Source organism: Trifolium pratense, linkage group LG4, assembly GCF_020283565.1.
Source record: "Trifolium pratense cultivar HEN17-A07 linkage group LG4, ARS_RC_1.1, whole genome shotgun sequence".
NCBI lineage: Eukaryota > Viridiplantae > Streptophyta > Magnoliopsida > Fabales > Fabaceae > Trifolium > Trifolium pratense.
This window is the reverse complement of record NC_060062.1, coordinates 13,725,157-13,750,269: the sequence shown is the minus strand read 5'-3', so window position 1 is coordinate 13,750,269 and position 25,113 is coordinate 13,725,157. Positions and strand designations below refer to the sequence as shown.

General features: G+C 31.1%; 2 protein-coding genes across 2 annotated transcripts; one reads left to right on the top strand and one right to left on the bottom strand.

The window, feature by feature from the left end:
* Positions 1–731: 731 nt before the first annotated feature.
* Positions 732–14,590, top strand: LOC123920299 (protein DETOXIFICATION 40-like). The gene is made up of 7 exons (XM_045972565.1): positions 732–1,667; positions 3,363–3,994; positions 8,606–8,662; positions 12,328–12,566; positions 13,349–13,467; positions 13,574–13,660; positions 14,403–14,590. Exons 1-7 carry the CDS (start codon positions 1,308–1,310, stop codon positions 14,466–14,468), a joined length of 1,560 nt encoding a protein of 519 aa, XP_045828521.1. The 5' UTR covers positions 732–1,307; the 3' UTR covers positions 14,469–14,590.
* Positions 14,591–16,320: 1,730 nt separating this feature from the next.
* On the bottom strand, positions 16,321–20,864 carry LOC123920298 (septum-promoting GTP-binding protein 1-like). The gene is made up of 6 exons (XM_045972564.1): positions 20,175–20,864; positions 19,949–20,072; positions 19,760–19,856; positions 19,607–19,646; positions 19,237–19,320; positions 16,321–16,757 (listed from the first exon to the last, which is right to left on the bottom strand). The coding sequence occupies exons 1-6, from the start codon at positions 20,490–20,492 to the stop codon at positions 16,593–16,595; spliced, it is 828 nt and encodes a 275-aa protein (XP_045828520.1). The 5' UTR covers positions 20,493–20,864; the 3' UTR covers positions 16,321–16,592.
* Positions 20,865–25,113: the final 4,249 nt, after the last annotated feature.

The following is a 25,113-nucleotide window of genomic DNA, read 5'->3' as shown; positions in this document are numbered from 1 at the left end:
ATAAGTGATAAAATATATAGTTAACTTCGTCAAAAAAATAAATAATAGATAGTTAATTAAAATAAAAAGTTAGATGGATCACGCACTTACTCGCAAATCTACAAATTTAACTCGCATAAGTGGAATGGATTGTCTCCTATGAGTATTCTACGGAAGGAAATAAAGTTATGATCTTTGTCATCCATTTTTATTTTTTTAATTAATAACAAACTTTCAAAAACAAATCAATGAATGTGATTTTATGTAAATTATTTCAATGGAGACAATCTCCTCGCATAAGCTATAGTAACTATTCAATTCCTACAAACCAAATTGGTCAAAAGGAATTAGGGTTAGACCCACAAAGACAGCAAGTTAAATGGATCAATCGGTTCAGGGAACATTGCTATATATACCAAGCTCCACCTATGATGCCGATAGATATATATTGGTTTTTTCTTTTATATATATGTGGTCCATATTAGCCTTAGCTTAATTTTGTTCTTTGTTCGTATATATCATTTCACAAACAAATGAAAAACTTTAGGAAAGACTATGATTGATCAATAGTAGAGTTTAAATTCTTCCCTAATCAAATTCATCAACTCATGTGACATGAAACATGTGACATGTGCATAAACCAATTATGTTTTTTTATGGTAATTCACCCAATCATACATTTTATTATTATGGTATAAAAATTTCCTACTTTATATATAAATCAATCTCCTACACATATGTAACATCATATAAAATTATTCGTGTCTCTATTAAGAAAACTTTACACATAATAAGATAAAATTCCAACCCAAATTAAAGAATCTCCCAAGTTGTAAAAACCAAGCCAAATTTAGCGCGCACACATGAGCGGTCTTCTTCCCGTGGTGGTGCTTTTGAGGGGATATAGTTTGTTGGTGACATGTCTCTTTGTTTTCCTTATTGTTTTATTTGTCTCTTTGTTTTCTTGTCTTACACTAAAGATAGTTGAGTTCTGGAAGAGTGTACTTTTGGAATTGAGATTGAAAAAAAACACAATTTTCACACAATTAATTTCAATTACAACCGTTAATCATAGATCGGACGGTTCAAATTAATACAATAATAAAAATAATATAAACAATCTCGGCCACACATTTTAGATCAGATGGTTCTGATCTAAAACAATGTGATACCTCCTTATTTTAATTTCCTAAACTTTCCCTTTTACACCTTTTTTGTTTTTTATATTTATATAATATAATATATTTGCCATTGAATATATAATCATTTGCTTTTGTGATCACAATTCATCAATTTTGTGATCAAAACCAATATTCATATTCACAAGCATGGCTACTTCTACTCATGAAAACAAAGACATAGATGAACCTTTGTTAGCACCTAGTGATATTCCAACACCACAACTATCATCATTCACTCATTCATTTGGTTCAAAACATGGAACAGATGGTGAACTTGAAAGAATTCTCTCAGATACAACTGTTCCTTTTGTAAAACGCTTTAAACATGCTACATGGGTTGAATTTAAGTTACTTTTTTACCTTGCTGCCCCTGCTGTACTTGTGTACCTTGTCAACAATGTTATGTCAATGTCCTCTCAAATATTTTGTGGTCATCTTGGTAATTTAGAACTTGCTGCTGCTTCACTTGGAAATACTGGTATCCAAGTCTTTGCTTATGGCCTCATGGTACTCTCCTCTCTGTTTTTGTACTAGGATATATTTATTTTTTAATTAGTACTAGGATATTTATTAATTCAATTATTTTATGTGTTTGTTCATATATTTAATTTAATTATAACAATAAATGAAATCAACGATCAAGACCTACCACTTCTGAACTTCTCTTTCCTATGGCTTTGTCTAGGAAAGTAATATATTTCGTTCTAAATATAAAAAAAAAAATCTGGTAATTGTTAGGCCGGACGTCGTGACCCGGGTTCGAACCCGAGATCTCACAATTATTTGTGGGTTTAATTTCAGTGGATTACCACTTCATCTAAGATAAAAGAAAAAAAAAATTGGATCAAATATATTTGTTGATCTATATATATAAGACCAAAGGTCGTATTATATTTTAGGTTTAATCATGTATTTGGTCTCTCTCAAGTTTGAACTATGTATGATGTAAATTTATCATAGAGATTTAAAAGTTTCGTCCGGATTAACATAATTTGGTTGATAAAAACATTACAATATGTATAAGCTAAAGTTCGACTATTCACTTTAAGAGATTAGCTTCTCACGTATACTAGTAAACTTGGAGAAAGAACACTTGAGGCATTAAGAGATTAAATTCTGACTACTAAACTGACCAAAATAAAGAGATCTAAATGTTTTAATAAAAAGAACACTTTACCTTGTTTAGAGCAAGAAAATTGACCATATATATAAACTTGGAAAAAGAATAGTGTTGGTCCCGGATGTGTGAGTATGTGATTCTTAAAGGATCAAAATTACAAACGTATGTACGAATCGTCAGTTGGTTCAGTGGTGATTGATTCTGAACTTGGTAGGAAGGACTGTGGTTTGATCCCCGCAACTGCGATCGGGAGGGGGTTGGAACCACGTGATGCCAGAACTGACCCCCGAACCAGATTAAACTGGTGATGAAAAAAAAATACAAACGTATGTTTAGTGTTTTTTTTTATTAATTATTTTATGGACTAAATTGATCAACGAAAAAAATCGAGGACTAAATTATCTACTTAAAAATATATTAGAGAATGAAAATGACCAATAAAAAAGACATTTGTGAATATATTTATAATTTTGATATATTCAAGGATACAAGAGTTACCATTGGAATTTGGAAGTACAAAGAGATAAATCCAATGAAAACAAAAAGACACAAAAAAACTAAACACATCCCACTGCCACAAGCAGATCCAAGAACGGACACGGTTCCCTGCTGTAATTGCTTTACTTTGTTTTTAAACTGAATCATTGATATCAGATCGGACGGATAAGATATAAAACTGATTATTTTGTATTAAAAAAACTCAACCGTTGATTTTAAATCGAACGGCTGAGATTGATTACAGTGTTCTGTTGTGACTGCGGGAAATCTATTTCCATCCAAGAACCCTTCAAAACATAAACAAAAAATCAACCACCGAAAATGAACAACACACGAGGGCCTCTAACCAACCAAACCTGATGAAGAAAATTATAATGTTAATAACTATTAATATATTGGTTGTTTATAAATTGATATTAACAAAATTATTATAAGAGAAATTCATTTTTTAACCATAATTAATGTTTATTGATAGTTCTATTTTTTAGTGATACGACAATTTTTTAGTGTCTATCTATTTCAAATTGGTATATTTCTCAATCACTTGTATTATTTTCTTATATAATTTGTAACATTATGAACAGTTGGGCATGGGAAGTGCAGTGGAAACACTATGTGGACAAGCATTTGGAGCAAAAAAATATGAAATGTTAGGCATATATTTACAAAGATCAGCAGTGCTTCTCACATTAGCCGGTTTAATATTAACTATAATATACATATTTTCTGAACCAATATTAATATTTCTAGGAGAATCACCAAACATAGCATCAGCAGCATCACTTTTTGTCTATGGATTAATCCCACAAATATTTGCCTATGCTATAAATTTTCCAATCCAAAAATTTCTTCAAGCACAAAGCATAGTAGCACCAAGTGCATACATATCCTCAGCAACATTAATTATTCACCTTATAATAAGTTATATTGTTGTGTTCCAAATTGGGCTTGGTTTATTAGGTGCTTCATTGGTTTTAAGTTTTTCTTGGTGGATAATTGTGATTGCACAATTTGTTTATATTGTGAAGAGTGAAAAGTGTAGAGATACTTGGAATGGATTTAGTTTTCAAGCTTTTTCAGGGTTGCCAGAATTTTTTAAGTTGTCAGCTGCTTCAGCTGTTATGTTGTGTTTGGAGACTTGGTATTTTCAAATCTTGGTTTTGCTTGCTGGATTACTTCCTCATCCTGAATTAGCTCTTGATTCTCTTTCTATTTGGTAAGTTAATTTTTTTTTTCCACTTATTTTTAATTTCACAATGTTGTTTATACATATATAATTCTCTATTCAAATGAAGCATGCCTAATTTTTTTAATAATAGCATGCCTAATTTATAATTACTTCCTCCGTCTCAAAATAAATGACCTAGTTATCTTTACATTTGTCGATGCACAACTTTAATCATTAATACCTTAAATTATTTATTATTAAAAATTATAAAAATTATATATTTTGAAAATTCTTATCGAGACAAATCAAATATCTCATATGCTAATATTTGCATGTACTTATTAGTAGAAAACATGGTTAAGATCATATGAATAGTACACAAAGTTAATATTAGGTCATTTATTTTAGGTCGGAGGAAGTAGTATTTTGTATGTGTGTGTGTATATATATATATATTCAAGTTACACTCCAATGAAAGACAAGCTAGCAACATGCTATATCGCTAACTTTTTTAGATGACAAAATTTTAAAACTAAGCATGACTCGTTGTTTCTTTGAACTCTTTTTAGAAAATCCACAACTATACTGTTACTAGGAAAACAAAAGTGTTAAATATAAATTGTATAAGAATATATTGATTGTAATAACATATTTTTTCTCATACTTGACCACTTTATTTGAAGGAGATTTGAGGGTTTGTTCCACAGTTAAATCGATGGTAAAAAACTATTAAATTGTAAAATAAAATAAAATTGGCATAGTATTGAATAAGGAAACATAATCTCAAAATCTTATATTTTACCAACTAAAGCAATATCTATATATATAATTCCTAGATAGTTCTCCTACTATCCATCTTAACCCTAATCCACATCACCCACTTACATCCAATTAAATCACACAATAATGCCACATCACTTCCTTATATTATATCATTTTCATCTCTATTTTTTTTTTGTTTCCACATCACTTCCTTATATTATATCATTCTCATCTCTATTTTTTTTTTATATTATATCAATCTCATAATAAATAATAAAGAATTATATTTCTCCAATTATCCAAAAATTGATGTCACAAGATGTTACAATTTTCTACATTATTATTGAATTATACCTCTCCAATTATCCAAAAATTGATGTCACAAGATGTTACACTTTTCTACATTATTATAACATTTCTTAGTGACAATGAAGATGAACATAGTTGGATTCTCTTTCAACATTTATCCCATTTAAATGTCAACCGTTTTCATAGAAACAACAAAGAGTTTATAATTTAGTCACACAAAAAAATACGAAGAGTGTATATATTATTGACTTAATTACATTATAATTTTAGAGAAGAGTGAAGGTTATGCAAAAAGTTAGGTTATGGGATTGAAATATATAATAACCATTATCATTATCATATTTCATTCAATTTTAGTGTGTCGCCTATGCGTTGCACTATTGCATTGGCTGGCGCACCCAAAAAAAAAAAAAATTCATTCAATTTTGATGGTCCGTACTCATTCTCTATACATATAGGTATATATATTGGTTGGAGGAAGTGATAAGTACATCACTTTTATATTATTATTATTATTATTATTATTATTATTATTATTTTCATTTTATAATACTTATTGTTACAATTTATACGAATAATTTTTCAACATTATAATATAAAATACCACATAACACCTGTGCATCGCACGGGTGTGGGACTAGTATGAATAGATAGCTACTTACCAACAATTAGTATAAGTGGTAAGAATTTTGATCCCCTTAAATATATGATCAGAGGTTCGATTTCTGGTTCATGTGTATGGGAAAAATAGGTTTGGAGGGGAGAACTCACCTTGTGTGTCCTACAGATTCCCCAACAGAGATTAGTCATCGTTAACGACAGTGAAAATTTCATAACAATATTATAGTAACAAAAAAAAAGCAATATATAACTGAGTAAAATTATAACATAATTTTTTTATATATACCAAAAGAAATATTATAACATAAATAAAGAATAATAACCTTTTGTCTCCCGAGCTTAGCTCAATTGGCAGGAATATTGTATTATATATATAGGAGGTCGAAGTTCGAACTCCTAGCCATTAATACATGACAAAAAAAAATAAATTTGGCACATTAAAAAATAATAACTTATTTCCAATATAAGTCTTAAAAAGTAAAACTTAAACTCTTCCCTTCTCATTTTTTCGGTCTAATACATATATCGATTGAGTTAATACTTATGAGACCTAATTTGTCATTTTTTTTATTACATCTATTTTTTATTTTATAATTAAAGATAATTGTATTATAAGGAAGTACAAGAAATACTTAATTTCTTACCGAAAAAAAACTTTAGATGTACAAGGGGTACATCTAATTTGTCATCTTTAATTATATTATTTACTAATATTTGTTTGTCTATTTTATTTATTTATTTATTAAGGTAGATTTAGTGTCATCATTGCTAAGATTTTTGTTTGATAGAAAGGTGATGACGGCTGCTTAAAATAATAATAATAGTTGATTTTAATCCTTAGAATCAAATCGAATATAAGAGACGAACATGTCACATCTCCACTCAAAATTTTAAGACATTAGATTAATGAGTCACATCTCTTATAAATCAACATTTTTCTTATACCCAACAATCTCATTTGAAACCCAACAATCTCTCCCTAAGTGTGAATTCACGCATCCTATATAATTGATCCAATATCAGGATCCACTCCTGCTCTCTCACAAAACTGAATCAGACTCTGATATCACTTGTTAGGGAGTCCGGACGAGCTTGAGAGAAATAATGGATCAATGTTTCAGGACCATAAGAGAGGGAGACATCACATCTTAACCTAAAACTTTAAGGCATTAGGTTAATAGATCACTTTTCTTAAAAATCAAACATTATTTCCATACATAGTCGATATAAAACTTAATCACTCACACTTAAAACTGAACTGAACAAATATCGTTCAATATAATTGGCATATATATATTTAAGTAAATTCTAGGAAATGGAATATATATACTATAATCCTATGGAGGAATCCAGTTTGAAGGCCACTACTAGGCAGTCGACAACTCTTATGCCATGCCACATATCCAAATTTTACTGGCAGCTTTATTAAATTCAAAATATAAATAAAAACTAATTCATGAGAAAACTTGGCCATATATAAAGAATAAAATAACCTTTTCCAAAGATGATTATATTTAATATATTCATGCCAAAAATGACTACATTTGACATTTGTACTTTATGGAGAATAAAAGTATCTATGTGGGTTAGTTAGTGTCATTGTTATGAAACGAACAAATTCCACGTGACTGCTAAGACAACAATTACAATACAAACTCTTTAAATAAAACCATTTTCTTGTCCATTTTGTCATTTTCTCCAGTAATAATATGATGATTTTGTCTCATAATAATAATTGTTATATTTGTCTAAGAATAAATGTCGTTTTCAAATTATTTTTTGATTAATCCTCCAATTCTCATAGACATTGGTAATTTTAGAATTCGCTCACAAAGCAAGTAGAGTTTTGTTAGAAAAATTTATTTTTTAATATAATTTTAATTGATTTTTTTATTAAAATGTAATATTTAATCAATACTATATATGTTATCATTTCTAAGTTAATATTTTTCATATTCCATTTATGATATTGAAAATGAGGATAATTTTGTAATATTCTATCTTTTATTTATATTTTTTCTTAATTTTTAATATTTATGGTGGGACCGAGGAAGTATAAACTTATTGTTATTTTTGAATTAAGAATTTGCTACAAAATATTGCCCTTTATTTTTATGAGTTTTCTCTTCCTCTCCACTATTTTTCTTAACCTCCTGAAATTTTGTTTTGGCCCTAAAGAATATAATGTTTAGAAAGTAGATTTTGAACTTTTTTTAATTTTGAAAAAAGTCCATAATGATAAAAAGAAATTAGAAATTTACGTTCTGGACTATTCCTAACGATAAAAATAGAATTTCAGAGGAATAAGATGCGAGGGGGAAAGAAAACCTTCTTATTTTTATTTATGATTAAATATGTTTTTAGTCCCTACATTTTGACGGATTTCTAAAAATAGTCCCTACATTATTTTATTATATTTTTAGTTCCCCACGTTTTTGCTGTTTCCAACATTGGTCCCTATTTTGAGTAAAAGAATGATATTATTTACTATTTTATACATTTTAAATAAATTAGTGGGAGAGTGATTAGTTTTGCCATTTCAAAAAAAATAAAATAAATTGGAGAGTGACTACATGTCACATGAGAAAGTTTTTAATGTGTCTAATTTAGAGACTTGCATGCACAAATAAAATAGTCATATGTTATTAGGAAGTATGTTTTTCATCTTAAACTAATGTCTCTCATTATATCTCACTTGATCCAATTATAGAGTTTATTATAATTCAATAGTGAAAAGTAATTTGTGCATGATACAATACTTACGGCACTTGTACATATAGAATTAGCCACGAATAATAATTTCTTATTGTAAAAAAAAAATAATAATTTCTTATTATATTTATATTCTCTCTATATTGATCATATCACCTTAATTATATATTGTTCATAGTTAGTTTTTTTACTCTTAATTGATGCACTAGTTAGCATTCGCCATTTTTCTCAAAATATTGAGTTTATATATTGCAGTACTACAGTCTCTGGATGGACGTTCATGATCTCAGTTGGGTTTAATGCAGCTGCAAGGTTTGATTCCTCTTTATTCTTTTATAATCATTGGTTGTTGCGTAGAATATAAGTTTTGAAACAAACTTTTAAAATGATTAGAATGATGTGTGAGAACAAAAATGAAAACTTTGAACAAGATCAAAATTAAATTGAAAGTAGATAAAAGATTCAAGAAAATTAACAAAGATGAGACATATATAAGTCATAAAATCAAGAAAAAAGGAAAAGTAATATTGCAGCATAAATTTTTCATGGTGAATATAATGGATGATTCATTTGTACCAAAATAAATAAATAATGGATCATTCATGTATATATATCAAACAGAAAATAGTAGCACCTTTCCTTTTTCTCTTGGTGGTTGAGGGGCTGAGTGGGGCTATTAGAAGCAATGAAGAAAGATCTTTGTTCTCTGGCTTCAGAGTTGGATCCTCGGGGTTGATTGTGTCCCTTTTATAGTATGTTGACGATACACTGTTTATTGGAGAAATGTCGGTTGATAATCTTTGGACGTTGAAAGTTATTTTGAGGTGTTTTGAGCTAGCCTCGGGTCTTAGGGTCAACTTCTCTAAGAGTAGTGTGATGGGTGTTAATGTGAGCTCCTCGTTCTTAGGGATAGCTGAGAGGTTCCTCCATTGTAGAGTAGGGAGTATCCCGTTCACTTATCTTGGCCTCCAAGTAGGTGTGCAACCAAGGAGAGAGGGGATCTGGCTCCCTCTTTTAGACCTTATATCTAGGCGGTTGGGAGTCTGGAGCAACCGTTATATTATTCTTGGAGGGAGAGTGGTTCTTCTTAACTCGGTCCTCAACTCAATCCCTATTTTTTATCTTTCCTTTTTGAGGTTGCCGACAAAAGTTTAGAGACAAAGAAATTTTTTGTGGGGAGGTGTGAGAGGGGCTAATAAGATTGCTTGGGTTAGTTGGTCGAATGTGTGTCGGCTTAAAAGTGAGGGTGGTCTTGGTGTTCGTGATCTTCGGATGGTTAATCTAGCCCTCCTTGGTAAATGGCGTTGGAGGCTTATCTCGGGAGCTGGGGGTCTTTGGAAAGATATTGTTTGTGCCAGGTATGGCCCTCTAGGGTGCTCTTCTCACCTCGGGGGTCGTGTTGGGGGTTTTATAGCAGCTTCCTCTTGGTGGAAGGATATCTCTCTTTTGGAGGGCTCTCAGGAGTCCTCATTAGATTGGTTCTCCAGAGGAGTGAGAAAAGTGATTGGTGATGGCCTCTCAACTTCTTTTTGGCCTGACCCCTGGTTGGGGAGGTTCCGCTAAAGGATCAATTTCCGAGGTTATTCCAAGTGTCTATCGACCATGATGTACATGCTGGGAGTTTTGGTAAATGGGATGGTGGTGTGTGGTTGTGGGAGTTCCGGTGGAGGAGATGTCTTTTTAGTTGGGAGCATGATCTCCTTTGTGGGCTCCTCGTGTTGCTGGACTCGGTATCTCTTTCCTTGTCTGCGGATTCTTGGTCTTGGAAGTTTGAGTCCATTGGGGTTTACTCGGTTAAATCAGCCTATTTGTCTCTCATAGGTGAGGTACAGAAAGTGGTGGTTTGACTTGTATCTCAGATTAGGGTTCTCGCTAGTCTTTGGAAGTCTTGGGCGCCTCTTAAGGTAGTTGTGTTTTCTTGGCAGCTTCTTCAAGATAGGATCCCATCTCTTCAGAATTTTCTTAGGCATAGCGTGTTAGCCACTCTTGAAAGTGCTATATGTGCTCTTTGTGGTTTAGCTGGGGAATCGTCCGTCCACCTTTTTATTTCTTGTCCCCTGGTGTCTCAAGTTTGGTATAGTGTTTCCTACTGGTTAGGTTGGGAGTATGTGTCCCTGAGGGACCTTTTAGGTCATTTCGAGGCTTTTGTGAGGTTAGGTGTTGATAAGAGATCTAGGAGTATTTTGTCTTTGGTTTGGCATGCTGTTGTGTGGTCCATTTGGAAGTCTCGCAACGATGTGATTTTCTCTAGGAGGCCCTTCTCGACGGACGATCTGGTGGAAAGGGCTAAACGCTCCTCTTGGATTTGGTTCTCTGGTAAGACCCCCGGTCACCCCTGCTCCTTATATGAGTGGGGTGTGGAACCTTCCCTATGTTGGATTAGATAGAGGGGGTGATTTCGGGTTTCCCTATCAGGCTCTGCTTTGATTAGTTCGGCTCTTTGTCCCTGTCCTTCTGTTAGAGTTGAGATCTTCATACAGTTCAGGTGGAGTGTGTTGTGGTGCTTTCTGGTGGTGTGCGAGTGTTTTTGGTGTGCTTGCCTTAGTTGCTTAGGTTTGCTTTGTTGTTTGTTTCCTCCTCTTTTTGCTTCATATTGTTTTATTTTAGAAGTATTTCTTATACTCTTTGTTATTTCTGTAATAGACTTGATTTTTGTTTCTTATTTTATATATATATATATATATATATATATATATATATATATATATATATATATATATATATATATATATATATATATATATTATTTGTCATTAAAAAAAACACATTTAATTGAAAGGAGAAAAATGATACACAATAGTACAAATTTAACCGAATATTTTTTCTTCTTCTTTATATAGCAAATAATCAGAATAAACATTCATATGTAATTTAAATAAAATAATTACATCAAACTTTTATATATAATAGGTATATATATAATAGGTAATGAATTAACAATTTAGTAAAAAAAAAAAACCTAATGAATTAACAACCGACAACTAACTAAACTAACAACTCTCGAAATTATGAACAACTATGTGTATGAACTATCACTTGGGTTGGCTTAATTGTATTAGCTTGGGATCTTGAGTATCATCATCTAAAGGTCACAGGTTTAATTTCTTCTGGGTTCTCCACAAGTGAGCGGTATGATTGATCCCCTCAGATTAGTCGGTCACTCTGTCTTAATTGGTGCCAGATATTGAGTTTTTTTTTTTTAAAAAAAAAACTACTATGTGTTTTTAAAAAGGGGACTATAATGTTCAATTTTAAAATAGGGGGTTCAATTTCGTTAAAATAGTAAAATAGAGAGACCAAAAGTACAATTAAACCTAAAATATCTATACGATTAGACTTTATCTAAATATCAATTTTAGCTCCCCCTAAAACGAACCGTTTGGGAGAACCTGAGTTTGATTCTTGATGGAAACAATTCTTAGTCAAACTTTACTTACCTCTCAACCGAATTCTAGATTACCGTAACCCCTATTCTTGAAGATTTCAACCTCAATCATATTTCTCTCTCCCTCTCATAATATTCTTCATCGCCCTGACCCTCCCCCATAACCATATCAACCAAATTTCATTTTCTTTCTTCCCTAAATCTTCCAACAATCAAGCATGCTGATATCTCACTCAAATCCTCATTACAATAAGCATGATATTGATGTGCCTTATATGGATTCCTTGTAGAATTTATATGGTTTTTGGTTTTGAAACATTGAAATATTTTTATGAAGACTAATAACTGCATTACTGTTCACAAGATGAATGATCAATGGTTAAATGATCGTCTTGTAACTTTTACAAAATTCTTAAAACAGTTAATAATAATGTAATTTTAGCTCAGTTTCAATAAATAGATATAATAGCCTATTTTTAAAAAATTTAATTGTTGCGACTATTTTTAATATAGTTTTTTAAAATAATTTAGTTGTTGGAGTAGCCTGCCCAAAGTGATATTTAAAAGTGTTGTTGTTTTGATAAACATGCAGTGTGAGAGTGAGCAATGAATTAGGGGCAGGAAATCCAAAATCAGCCTCATTTTCTGTTGTGGTTGTGACAGTGATTTCTTTCATAATAAGTGTTATTATAGCACTTGTGGTGCTTGCATTAAGGGATGTCATTAGCTATATCTTCACAGAGGGTGAAGAAGTTGCTGCTGCTGTCTCAGATCTCTGTCCACTTCTTGCTCTTGCCATTGTCCTCAATGGCATTCAACCTGTCTTATCTGGTAATTATATTTTTCATCATATATTCGCTTTTTAAATTTCTCTAATACTAGTTTTTATTTTATTTTATTTTTGAAAAATTATTATTATTATTATTAGTAAATTTTAATAAAATATAATATTGTATGTTTCTCATTTTTATTTTAATTAGTAAATTTTACAACGAACTACTTCGATAGATGGTCTATTGTAGCAAAATACTTAAATTATTGAAAATTTCATGTATGATATATAAGCATCTTCTTTTAGAAGTTAAAGTCAGTTCGACAAAAATAATGAATATAAACAAATATTTGGGCTCCAAAATTCAAGTTAATTTTTTTCTTTTGTCAACAAATTCATCACATCAAAACCAACATAGTGTGACACAAGTGGTAGATACTTGGGTCTCTTAACCACTTGGTCCTGTGTTCGATCATCGGCCGGTGCGTATGGAAAAACATTTGTTGGGAGAGGTCAACTTCTTAAATGGATCTCAGTTACCTCGAGAAGATTAATCTCTGCAGTTACGCGCGGAGGGTACCTTTAGTTTAAAAAAAAAACTATCGCATCAAAATGGACGGAAATGTGTAGTTCTAGTGAATTAAACAAAGATAAATATGTGAATTTCTAGTTATTAAACTTATTAGAAATTCAAATTATTTTTAGCAACAAATTCATTTGACAACCTACCAAGATGTGAAGTCTTGCCTGATCATAAAATCAAATGCATAAAATATACTCATACATACAAAATAACACTTTTTTTTTTCTTCTAATACTAATATTGTTATATGAATGAAAGGGGTGGCCGTTGGATGTGGATGGCAAGCTTTTGTTGCATATGTAAACGTTGGTTGTTATTATGGACTTGGCATTCCTTTGGGTTCGGTTCTCGGTTTCTATTTCAATCTTGGTGCCAAGGTATGGCTTTTCTATGCAAAAGTTTTTCATTCTTGACAGTTGCTTTTCTCTTGTGTTCTAAAAAATCTTCACTGTTTGTATTTATTTAATTGTTTTTTGTGAATAGGGAATATGGTTGGGAATGCTAGGTGGCACTGTTTTGCAAACAATTATTTTATTGTGGGTCACATTTCGAACAGATTGGAATAAAGAGGTAAAATCTTTATACACCCTCGCTTACGGATCTAGATTTGCTGCATTCAGATCGGATGATTTATTTTACATTTAATAAACTAATTTCAGCCATTCATTCAGATCGGATGATTCATAATGTAACTGCGTCAACGCAGTCACATCATCAAATCTTTTTCTTTGTGAATATCATTCTCTTATGGCAATGAATTTTCAAATTCATTTGATTTTTACAAAACCCTAATACATTTGTTAATTACTATTAGTGAGATGATATGAGATTCACGAATCTCACTATTTTACGTCTCACTGTATAGAGGAAAGATATGTATATAGTGAGTGACAAATAAGTTATTGCAATGTTTTAAAAATATGATCGATATATTTTGTATAATCATTGTAATCAAGAATCAACCATTTTATCGGTTGGTTTGATCTCATTTGCAATGTTTTTTTTAAAAAAAAACAAAATGGCGGTATGGCGGAAGATGAAAGAAAAAGTAAAAAATACGACTAGACTTTTAACTTGAAGGTGGACTTTAGTCTTTTAACAACTGATTTTGCAAAATTGAACTGATATGACTGTCATTGATTTAGCTAATTTTAATTTTTATGTTGTTTTTATTTTTTTAAATATTTTATTTATTATCTTGTTTAACTTTGGCTAAATTAATTAATTGTTGCCAAAGATCTTATCAATTCGATTTCTTGTTAAATTGTTAAGACATTGTTTATTTGTTAATGAATGTGTTTTGTGATTGCAGGTTGTAGAATCAAATAAGAGGCTAAACAAGTGGGAGGATAAGACTGAGCTACTCCTTAAGAATTGAAGCTCTCATTTCACAACATGAATTCGATTTTTATTTTTATTTTTTATTGTATATCTAATAAATTAAAGACATCTTAAAATATAAGAATTATAATTCCTCTCTACAAATTTCATTTTGGATCACTTGATTTATATTCTTCTAAATTTTGAAGCTCATTCATTTTTTTTAAAATAATATTAATGTTGGGCTTTTGAAAATAACTCTGTAAAAATATTTCCCAACTACCAATGTTTGCCAAACTTAATGATTGTTTTGTCATTGGTACCAACTAGGCACCACACACGGGACAATAATTATAGATCAATAATATTATATCTATTTTGACTAATAAACAAATAATTCATATGCGTAGAAATTGAAAATATTTATTGTCTAATTTATTTCTATCAACTTACACAAATATGAAAGTACAAACAATCCTACAAATTACGGAAAATTTCTTTATAAACGACATTCGAAGTGGTATTTGTAAGGTTGTCGTCATCATCAACGATTAAAATCTTCAAACAATTTCTCGATGTGACTCTTGACACAACAACGTATAACCGAATATGAAAAAATACTGATTGCGGAAGATACGCTCCAACATTTTTCAGTGATTGACCCTAACTCTTGTTAATAGTCATGGAAAACGAAACAGCGATAAGAAACTGTCGACGTTGAGATTTGAAAGTGGTTCTGACGTCATATGGTGTTAAGGATAATCTAGGAATAAAAACTTTGTCGCCTATATTGCTTCCTGATATTATCTTTCCTTTTATAATAAATTGTCCAATCTTTATAACAATCAACCGAGTTCCATTACACAACCCATAACAGGAACTACAACTTTCAATTTTAACTTGTGATTTGAAAGACCCGAACATTTAACTGTACTTAAAAATTCGGGAGTATGTATATCATCCAGCCTGTTGAAACCAGATAATAAATGTGGGGTTTAGTTCCATAGAATTAAGTGATGATGTAAAATTCTATCAATTTTATAGATGTCTAAAAAACAAAGGAACCATGTCGAATAATTTGTTTATTCAGCAGAAACTTTGTATTACCACAACTTCAAAATTGCATGAGAAATAAAAGGAAACAAAAGGAGAACAAATTCAAGGCTAAGTCTACAACTAAATATTCCCTAAGCACTTTATGACACTACAAAAGTCAATTAATTCCTTCAAAGTTTTTTTTATGGATGGAAAATAAACAAACAACACAAGAATAAGAATAAGAAAAGAAACTAAGCTCGTGAAAGAGCATCACCCACAACATCAGCTATCAACACGAGATTGAGTTGAGGAGGACAATTATTCTAAATCTTCAAAGTGTCATTGCAAGAGGCTCCAGTCTTTGCAAGCCAATCGGCATATTCATTACCCTCTCTAAGAGTATGCTGAAAAGAGACATTCCAATCCCCTTGGTGGAGATGACAAATTTGTTGGATAAGGGATGCGTAAGGATGAAATTGAGAAGTTCCATGAGAAGCAAAATTAACTGCTAAAGTGAAATATGATTCAATGATAATATTTCTGAATCCTTCGGCTTGAGCAATCTTGAGACCATTTAAAATTGCATGCAGCTCAGCACATAAGGAAGTAGAGATTCCAATTAAACCAGATAATTCAAGTAACCAATTGTCATTACTATCACGCAAACTAGAGAATCCAACTAACACAAGTACACCATGAACTCATTTGTACACACTACATTAATAACATGTTTAAAGTCACTGTGAGTTAGACAAAATTATAGTAACACCGTGATTTTGTAAAAAAAATTAAGTGTAGTTACATTTTTGTCAAAATCACAATATTACATGGTAATTCTGTCAAACGCACTATCAATCAAAAAAACACACTAATTCTCTTATGTTTCCATGTCTTTTATTTCCCACTAGACTTTTATTGATATCCATGTAAAACCACACTTTTTGTGTGATGATTGAAATTTGAACATAGTTATTTCCATTGAAAATGACATGACATGTCTATGTATCTAACAACTCGATTGCCCCAAAGAGTGATGAGATTTTGACTAACATATCTCTCTGGTTGGCCGGTTGACTTACATTTGAGTTTGAGCAAATTACTTCAACAAAAATTCTATAATTTTCTATGTAATGTACACAGACATTTAGAAATCAATGATGGGTTCACCAACATTTAGATTTCTTTCAACTGTCCATGGTAAATCAAAGAGTTTTGCAGTGATGAACTTGAAGATCTTGTTCACATTGATGTTGTATGTTGCACTTGAAAAGAACAAAGTGGCATTCAATGCCTTTGCATATGTTCTTGCCTGTTAATTCAGTATTCAAATGTTAGCATACATTAAAATGTTATTTTCATGACATCAAGATCTACTAATTGCCTAACTTGCTTCAAAATAAATGGATTATATGGGAGAGGGTCCATATTTATAGTATTTGGATTTCAATGAATTCACGCATTCACCACTTGGATCGAGATCAGATAATTCATATTTGAATGTATGTTTTGATTTTAAAATAACAAAAGACAACAACAAAATTGAACTTGAAATATGAAATATATGATCTCTATCAAACAGTTACTGACGTGATGGTGACTATGTGGATTGTTGACCTCTGCAGAACCACATCCATATTTATAATCATTTAAATTAATCCACCAATTTTGTCATTGAATTTCACAAAAATAATGTTATCTTAAAACAAGATCAACGATGAAAATTGGTAACTACTATTTGGGACCAAGTTTATGGTACACAAGTGAGAGAAATTTTGTATTATGCACAACTTGTTTTAACTCTTAGATCTCACCAATAATAAAAACAAACTTATGCATGATACAAGACTTATCTCAATTGTGCATAATAGAAAAGATCACTTTTGATCCACAAACTCTAGCTCAATTAACAGAAATATCAAAATTGTTAGTGTCGAACGTCAGGCCGAAATTCGAACCCCAATAATTCTAAAAATTACTATTTATTATTATACCGTAAAAATTTACACTTTAAAATTTCAAAAAAATTATAATGTTGTTTTCTCAAATACGCTATTATTTCAAACATACTATTAATAGACAAAATCAATGGTTTAGGTATCATGAATATGGATGGGATCCACAAAGAGATCTAGATTTTTCTGTTACATAGTTTCACGCAATATTAAATTTCAACTATTCATTTAGAATTGGACGGTTCTAATTTTTCACATAGTTTTAAGATTAAAACAATCTCAATCACTAAACTTAGATAGAACACTAAGGGTCCGTTTGATTTGAGGAGAGAAAATGAGAAGAAAGAAAATTACGCAAATCAATAAATGAATTTGGACTAAAATTAGTCTAAGTTTATTCATTAAATTGCGTAATTTTCTTTTCTCCTACTTTTTCTCATCAAATCAAGCGGACGATAAGATTAATTACAGCAGAACGGAGTAATTGCAAGGAAATCCTATTCCATCCACAAGTGGTACCACTAAGCTTTATGCAAGTGCTTGATTCTAATCGGAACACTATACCATTAAAATTATTTTCAATATGACTACCCTACAAAGAAAATTAATAGTGTCAAGAACTAGTAACGTGTAAGAAAAGTAGGGGGTCTCTTTTGTGTGTTGTCTGCTAAGAATCTTATCAATCCCTTTCACTTGAGTCGACATTGCAACCGAAAACAATATTTTTATTTTTATGAAAAAAAATAAATAAATGAAGATATATTTTCAAGCATATATATAAATTTTTTTTCACCATAGTATCTGGTCCACTAAACCGTCTAATTTGATTTGAGTGTTAGTTATGTCATCAAGTAGTTTTAGCCTCTTCCTAATTGCAGTCGTGTGAGATTGAACTATGGTATTTCTTATGAAATTCAGCGTCAATCACTACCGAACCGATTAACAATGACAAATATATATATATATAAAGCTTCTTGGTGGTGCTTATCACCTTTTGTCAATAATGCCTAAACCAAATTGAGTAGTCTTATAAGAAGATCATTCAATAGGCTTCTAAACGGCATTGAACACCTTTTGGAACAAAACGTGGTTATTGGCAATCAAATTTTCATTGTCAACATATTATATCCAAAAAATTGTTTGGAATAAAAAATAATTAGTTTAAAAACATACTTAAGTGTAAGTTTTAATTTATTTTTTTTTATGTTAACCGATGAGGAATAAGTATAATAATTCGAAGTTCGATTATGGGATAAAATAAAATCTTGTAAAGAACTATTCCTCATAGAAATCATTAGATTTAGATTTTTTTTTTCAAATGATTCATCCTAATTTTGAACTCAGTCACTTGATTTAGAAAAAATCTAAAATCATATCAGAAATTCTGAATTTACAATGACGATGTAATTAGTCACCGCTCAACCAAACACACACTAACTTATTTTTTGACAATGGTGTCGTGGTTAGTCACCGCTCAATCAAAACAAACACTAAATTATCTTTTTGCCAACGGAGTCATGGTTTGTCACCGCTCAACCAAACACGCATTAACTTATCTTTTTGACGGTGGTGTCGTGGTTAGTCACCGCTCAACCAAAACACACACTAACTTATCTTTTTGACATTGATATTGTGGTTAATCACCGCTCAACTAAACATGCACTACAAACAAAACATGAGTCCAAAGATAGGGTAAAAAAGGGTTTAGCTATGGAGATATAACTCTTCCGATAATCACTAACGCGTAAACCATGTCAAACCAAGACCGATCATAACTTATATTATTTTATAAAATTTAACTTTGCAAAGAACAAAAATGAAGTTAAGAGTGATTACCTCACTAGCGATGGTCCATTGCATATCAATAGGGAGCTGAATGAAATCATCAAACTTTGTTCCTATCAACACTGGTATTGCAGTCTGCAAAAATCATAAAAATCATACATCACTTTTAATTAAAATTTAATGCCAATAAATTTCAAGCAGAAATTAATTTAGTGCCAAAAAATGTTAATGTTAAATCAATTGTTAGTTGGTCGTGATTGTCGCTGGACTTGGTAGAGAGGATCAGTATTCGATCCCCGCAACTACGATTGGGAGGGGATTGTAATCACTTGATGTTAGAATTAACCCCCAAACCATATTAGACGGTCCAATGTGATACTAGTGGTGAAAACCCAAAAACAAAAATGTTAATGTTAGTTACCTGATTCCATTTTCTTGCTTCTTTGTACCATCCCAAAACACTGAAAACCATAAATTAAGAAATGGAGATCTCTTATGAGATTAACAACTAGTTCCTCTAAAAAAAGCATTAGCCAAAATGAATAGATATTTAACATAGGAAAATTTAATTTACCTATTTAATGTGCATCTACTAGTTAGATCAAACATGATCAAAATTGCAACTGAATCCTTACATGCCATTGGAAGTTGTTCTTCTGATTTTCCATCCCCTTCATATATATAAATCATATAATTATAAACATTGATCAAATTATAAGTTATCTCAAAATCATCAAATTAAAATATGAAATATTCTTCATACCTTGTACTTCCCAAATACAATAGGATATACGTGCTCCACTCACAACCAAAGTTTTGTCCATTTGATTCAACCCTTTCCTCTGTTCTCCTACCTGCTGCTCTTTTTCATTTCCTACATATTTCACCTATAAAAGAAATTAAAAATTTAATCACAAAATATAATTTAATTCAACCCGATTAATAATTCAATTTAACAATAAAAGATCAACAAAATGTGATAAACTTACCAAAAAGCTGGTTTTTCCAATTTGGCAATCACCCAACAAGCTAATTTTGAGGGAAACCAAATCAGTGTCTAATTCATTTGTGCGAAACACCGATGGCCGAGAAGATCCGGTATCGGATTCCAACGGAGGACGCGGAGATGGCAATGCTGAACGTGGTGTTAACATGCTATACGTAGCATTAGCACCGGGCTTCTGTCCGGAGCAGGCAAGGAAGCGATTAAGAGCTCGAAGTATGCATCGTCGGAGTAACGATACGCGATTGTTAATCCGCCGGCGCGTGAAAGAGTGACCATTTTTTCTACTAAATTGTTGGGACATTTTTATTTTTTTAGTTTTTTTTTTGGGAGAAAATAAGAGAAGTGAAGGTTTGTGTATGTATACGGATATGGAATGGAACGGAATAGAACAGAACGAGACGAAATTAAAATGAATGAAATTGGATGATGGCTTCAAGTGCAACAAGTGAGTCTCTCAGCCATGAAAATGAAAATGGGATGAGCTTGTTTAGTTTTGATTCATAGTTTTGAAACTGTAAGGGTAATTTGGGGATATGAATGTTTTATCTCTCTTTGTTATGTTTCTTCTTTTACGCTTCGGTTACAAACTCACAACGACTTTTTTTGCTATCAGCAAAAACGCTTAGTGAGATCACTACTTTAACGCTACGGTTGACCGTTAAAACATGGACACACTCCATTTTTTTATAATCTTTTATTTCTCAACATTTGTTTATTATTTGTGGTTACTATTTCTTTTTCGTGTTTTTTTTATAAGCAAAAATTAAATTATAAAGGAGTATAAGGTGCACTCAACCCTTACAGTTCAAACGAAAATCATTATGTTTTCATTGCAAACTAACGGATTGTTACACCAATCAGAAAATACAAAGGAAGTATTAACTCCTAAACGACCTATAAACCAAAACCAATAAATAAAGATAATTTGATCTATCAAAGCATCCAAATTAAACACATCTCCTCGAAACACAATATTATTCCGAGTACGTCATATGCTCCAAGTAGTTGGTAACCAAATGACATGACGAGTTTTAGCAAGTCTCTTACTCTTCACCAAATCACCAAAAGACATGATATGCTTCCACCCTTCCTCAAAGGGGATAAAATCCACAGCCAACCATTTATAAATTTTCTTCCAAACTTGAATTGAGACAAATCAATTACAAAATAAATGATCTATGATTTCTTCTTTTCTAAAGCAAAACACACAACAAAACTCACGTGGATTATTGATAATTCCTTTTCTTACCAAAGCCAAACGGGTCGAAAGTCCTGCTAATAACGATCTCCATCCAAATATGCTATTTCTTTTTCGTGTGGTTGAAAACAAAATTGAGTGTGTTAATTTGATGTGTTAAAAATATAAACTTGGTTTGATATGTACTCCTTCAGTCCCAAATTATAAGGGAAAAAAACCCATTTTTTGTCTCAAATTATAAGGGAGAAAATCATTTTCAAGAATGTTTTTCCCTTATTCTCATAAAATTTTGCATTTAATTTTCTCTCTCTACCCTTTTCTCAATAAACAACAACCAATAAAAATTGTTTTTACATCTTCCTATGCAACTTATTCCAAGAAAAAATCACAAAAACATATTTCAACTTATCATGTTTTACTTTTTCTTAATAAGTGTGATTTTTTTTATTTTCTCTTATAATTCGGGACGGAGGGAGTAAAATGTAAATACTGGACATAATAGTACATGATAGAATAATAGGTTACTTGACAAAAAAATAATAGGCTTAATTACTAAATTGGCCCCTTAAAGACATTTTTGGTTTCAAATTGGTCCCTTAAAGAAAAAAATGCCCAAATTGGTCCCTTAAAGACTTTGCCGTTAAACATTTTGGTCCTTTCCGTCCAGAAACTGTTAATTTGTACAAGTGGCAAACTGAGTGCTTACGTGGCATACAATGACTAGGCAAAAAAATAGGTGATTATGTATTTAAATTTTCTTGTTGATTTTAATCAAAAAAAAAATTAGGGTTCATCTTCATCCATTCTCTTCTTCATCCTCATCCATTCTCTTCTTCTTCTTTTACATTCCAATCCTCTTCTTCTTCTTCTACATTCCAATCAGCATAAAATTAGAAAACCCACCCACACCAACAACCCACCATTTCTTTCTCAACAACAACTACAAACCCATAAAAACAACTCAAAATTAGCACAAAATTAGAAAACCCCAAAATTCCAAGATCCGGAAATTGAACCAAATTAAAACCCAAAATCTGGAAATAAAGAAGGTCCACGTGATGATGATGTTGTTGAGAATCAATTTTTGAGAGATTTATCTCCGATTTATAAATAGAAGACATTGAAGTCGTAGATCTTGTATTTTATTGGTAGTTTTGTTTCTGAGTGTGAGTTCCATGTTGTCTGGGAGCCTTGCTTTTGTTTTAATTTCTTCTAGATTTTTTGCGGTTGCAGCATGCTGTTTGGTTTTCTCCCTTTGTTTTAGGCACATTTGTTTTTATTTTTTAGGGGATTTGGTTTTTTAGTGCTTCGGCTGGGTGGCACTTGTTGTGCTAGGAGTTTGTTTGTTTGCCTTTTTTGCTCCTCTTCAAGAAAGTTGCAGATTTGTTGTTGATGTTGTAGATGAAGAATCATTGATGAAGAAGAGGATTGGAATGTAGAAGAAGAAGAAGAAGAAGAAGAGAATGGATGAAGATGAACCTTTTTTTTTTTTATTAAAATCAACAAGGAAATTTAAATACACAATCACCTATTTTTTTGCCTAGTCATTGTATGCCACGTAAGCACTCAGTTTGCCACTTGTACAAATTAACAGTTTCTGGACGGAAAGGACCAAAATGTTTAACGGCAAAGTCTTTAAGGGACCAATTTGAGCCTTTTTTTCTTTAAGGGACCAATTTGAAACAAAAAATGTCTTTAAGGGACCAATTTAGTAATTAAGCCAAAATAATAATATAGAGTAACATTTAATGTATTGAATAAATTTTGTCTTGTTTAATGTTTGGTGGCCAATGTTATTTTGGTATTTTTGACAACTTGTACAAAGGATAAAAATTTGCTATGTGATTCAATTTTGGCTCTCAATTTGTCCAATATTAGGAACAATATTAAATCAAACATAGTACAACTGAAATTGTCATGTTGTAGTTCTTTATTTTTTTAGTGAATCAAACACTCCCATAAGAGATTAGGTAGAACAACTTCATTGAACCACAAGATATTAAATTTTTTTATCTTAAGTATAAATTATCTATAAAATATCAAAATATTTTTGTATCCAAAGAACATCGCACTATGTCCGATACTTATGTTTTATAGATCAAATGAACCATTGAGGGAGAGAGTTTGTGTTGCTTTATTTGGTTTTGTTTCGGTAGGTTTGGTTCATGCCCTCACTCTTTGGTAAAATAGAATTTTATAGACTTATTATTTTTCTTCATTTTTATGAAACTACCTTAAACAATAAGTGATTTTTTATTTTTTTTTTTAATGAAAATACCTTAAACAAAAAGTTGATTAAAAATGGGAGAGTATAGTGCAGAAAGAGATATTTTGTTTTGTCTCGTGTTAATAGTGTGACTAAGATAGTGACAGCTGAATTACCATACTCATTATATTCTACCTAAGTTGACTAAATCTAAATGCAATGTTTAACCTTTAGTTCTAAATTCTAATTTCTAAATATAAAGTATCAGAATATCCACAATGCAGCATTCCAACTTTGAGTACTTAAATGAGTCTCATATTGACACATCACTAATTTATTATTTTTTAATAATGGTACCTAATAGGTACTCAACCCCTCCAATGGAGCACTTCTTAAAAAGTTCTAAAATGGGTCCTATCAATAACTTCACATCATTACAATAACTTATTATTTAATTATCTATTTTATAATAAGGTGGGTCCAAGAATATTTTAATGAAGTAGGAGAGGAGAGATGGTTGAATGAAAAGAATATTTTAATGAAAAATAATGTGTGTCTAAGAGGAGAGAGTTCTTATATTAGAAGTAGTACTTAATAGGTACTCAAATGGATGATACTCCAATAGTAGTAGCTAATAAGTACCATGAGTACCTAATAGGTACTACACCATTGGAGATGGTCTCAAGAGACTATTTGGATTTATTACTACTTTTTACAATATTATTATACCACTGGTTGGTTGTGTTCATTGTGTGAGTGTTATGAATTTTGAAATTAGAATAACTTTATTTGAAATGAAAAACAAACACACACGAATGTTTTTTGAAAGAACAAACACAAATGAATTATATTATGCAATTATGCATATTAAAAAGTGTAGTTGATTCCCTGAAAGAAAAAAAATGAAGTTTTTTTTTTCTTTTTAAAAATGTGTTGATATATAACGTTTCATTAATTAAAATGTGTTCAATACATTTTGGTATATCAACCAAAATTTAAAAAGTGACCGACAATATGACTACTTTGATAAGTTTATTGGCTACCTCAATTGCTTGTCTTCACAGAAACTCTACATGCAGTTGAATTAGCATAACAACATTTCGAACTACATTTCACTCCTATAATATAGTATTAGTACGAGAGAAACAAAATGTTGAGCATCGGTAATATTATTTTATATTTGATTGTTTCGTTTCTTGTAAATACTCCAAAGAATACATGTAAACACAGTCGCATCCTCCTTCGACAATTGATATAGCATTTGAAAAATTACTGCCGAAGTATCATTTTTTTCATTATTAATGGCAAAAGAAATAATCTAGGAAAGAAAAAAAAAATCATACTCCAAACATTTTGACTGCTAGGACAGTTGAAAAATACATGTAAACTGTCATCTTCCTCAACATTATATATAGATCACACAAATTTAGAAAATTCACATTTTTCTCTTGAAGCCTTACTCTAGTTGAAACACATTGACGACAAATTCGCCAACTAAGATTTTTCACTATCGGGGGG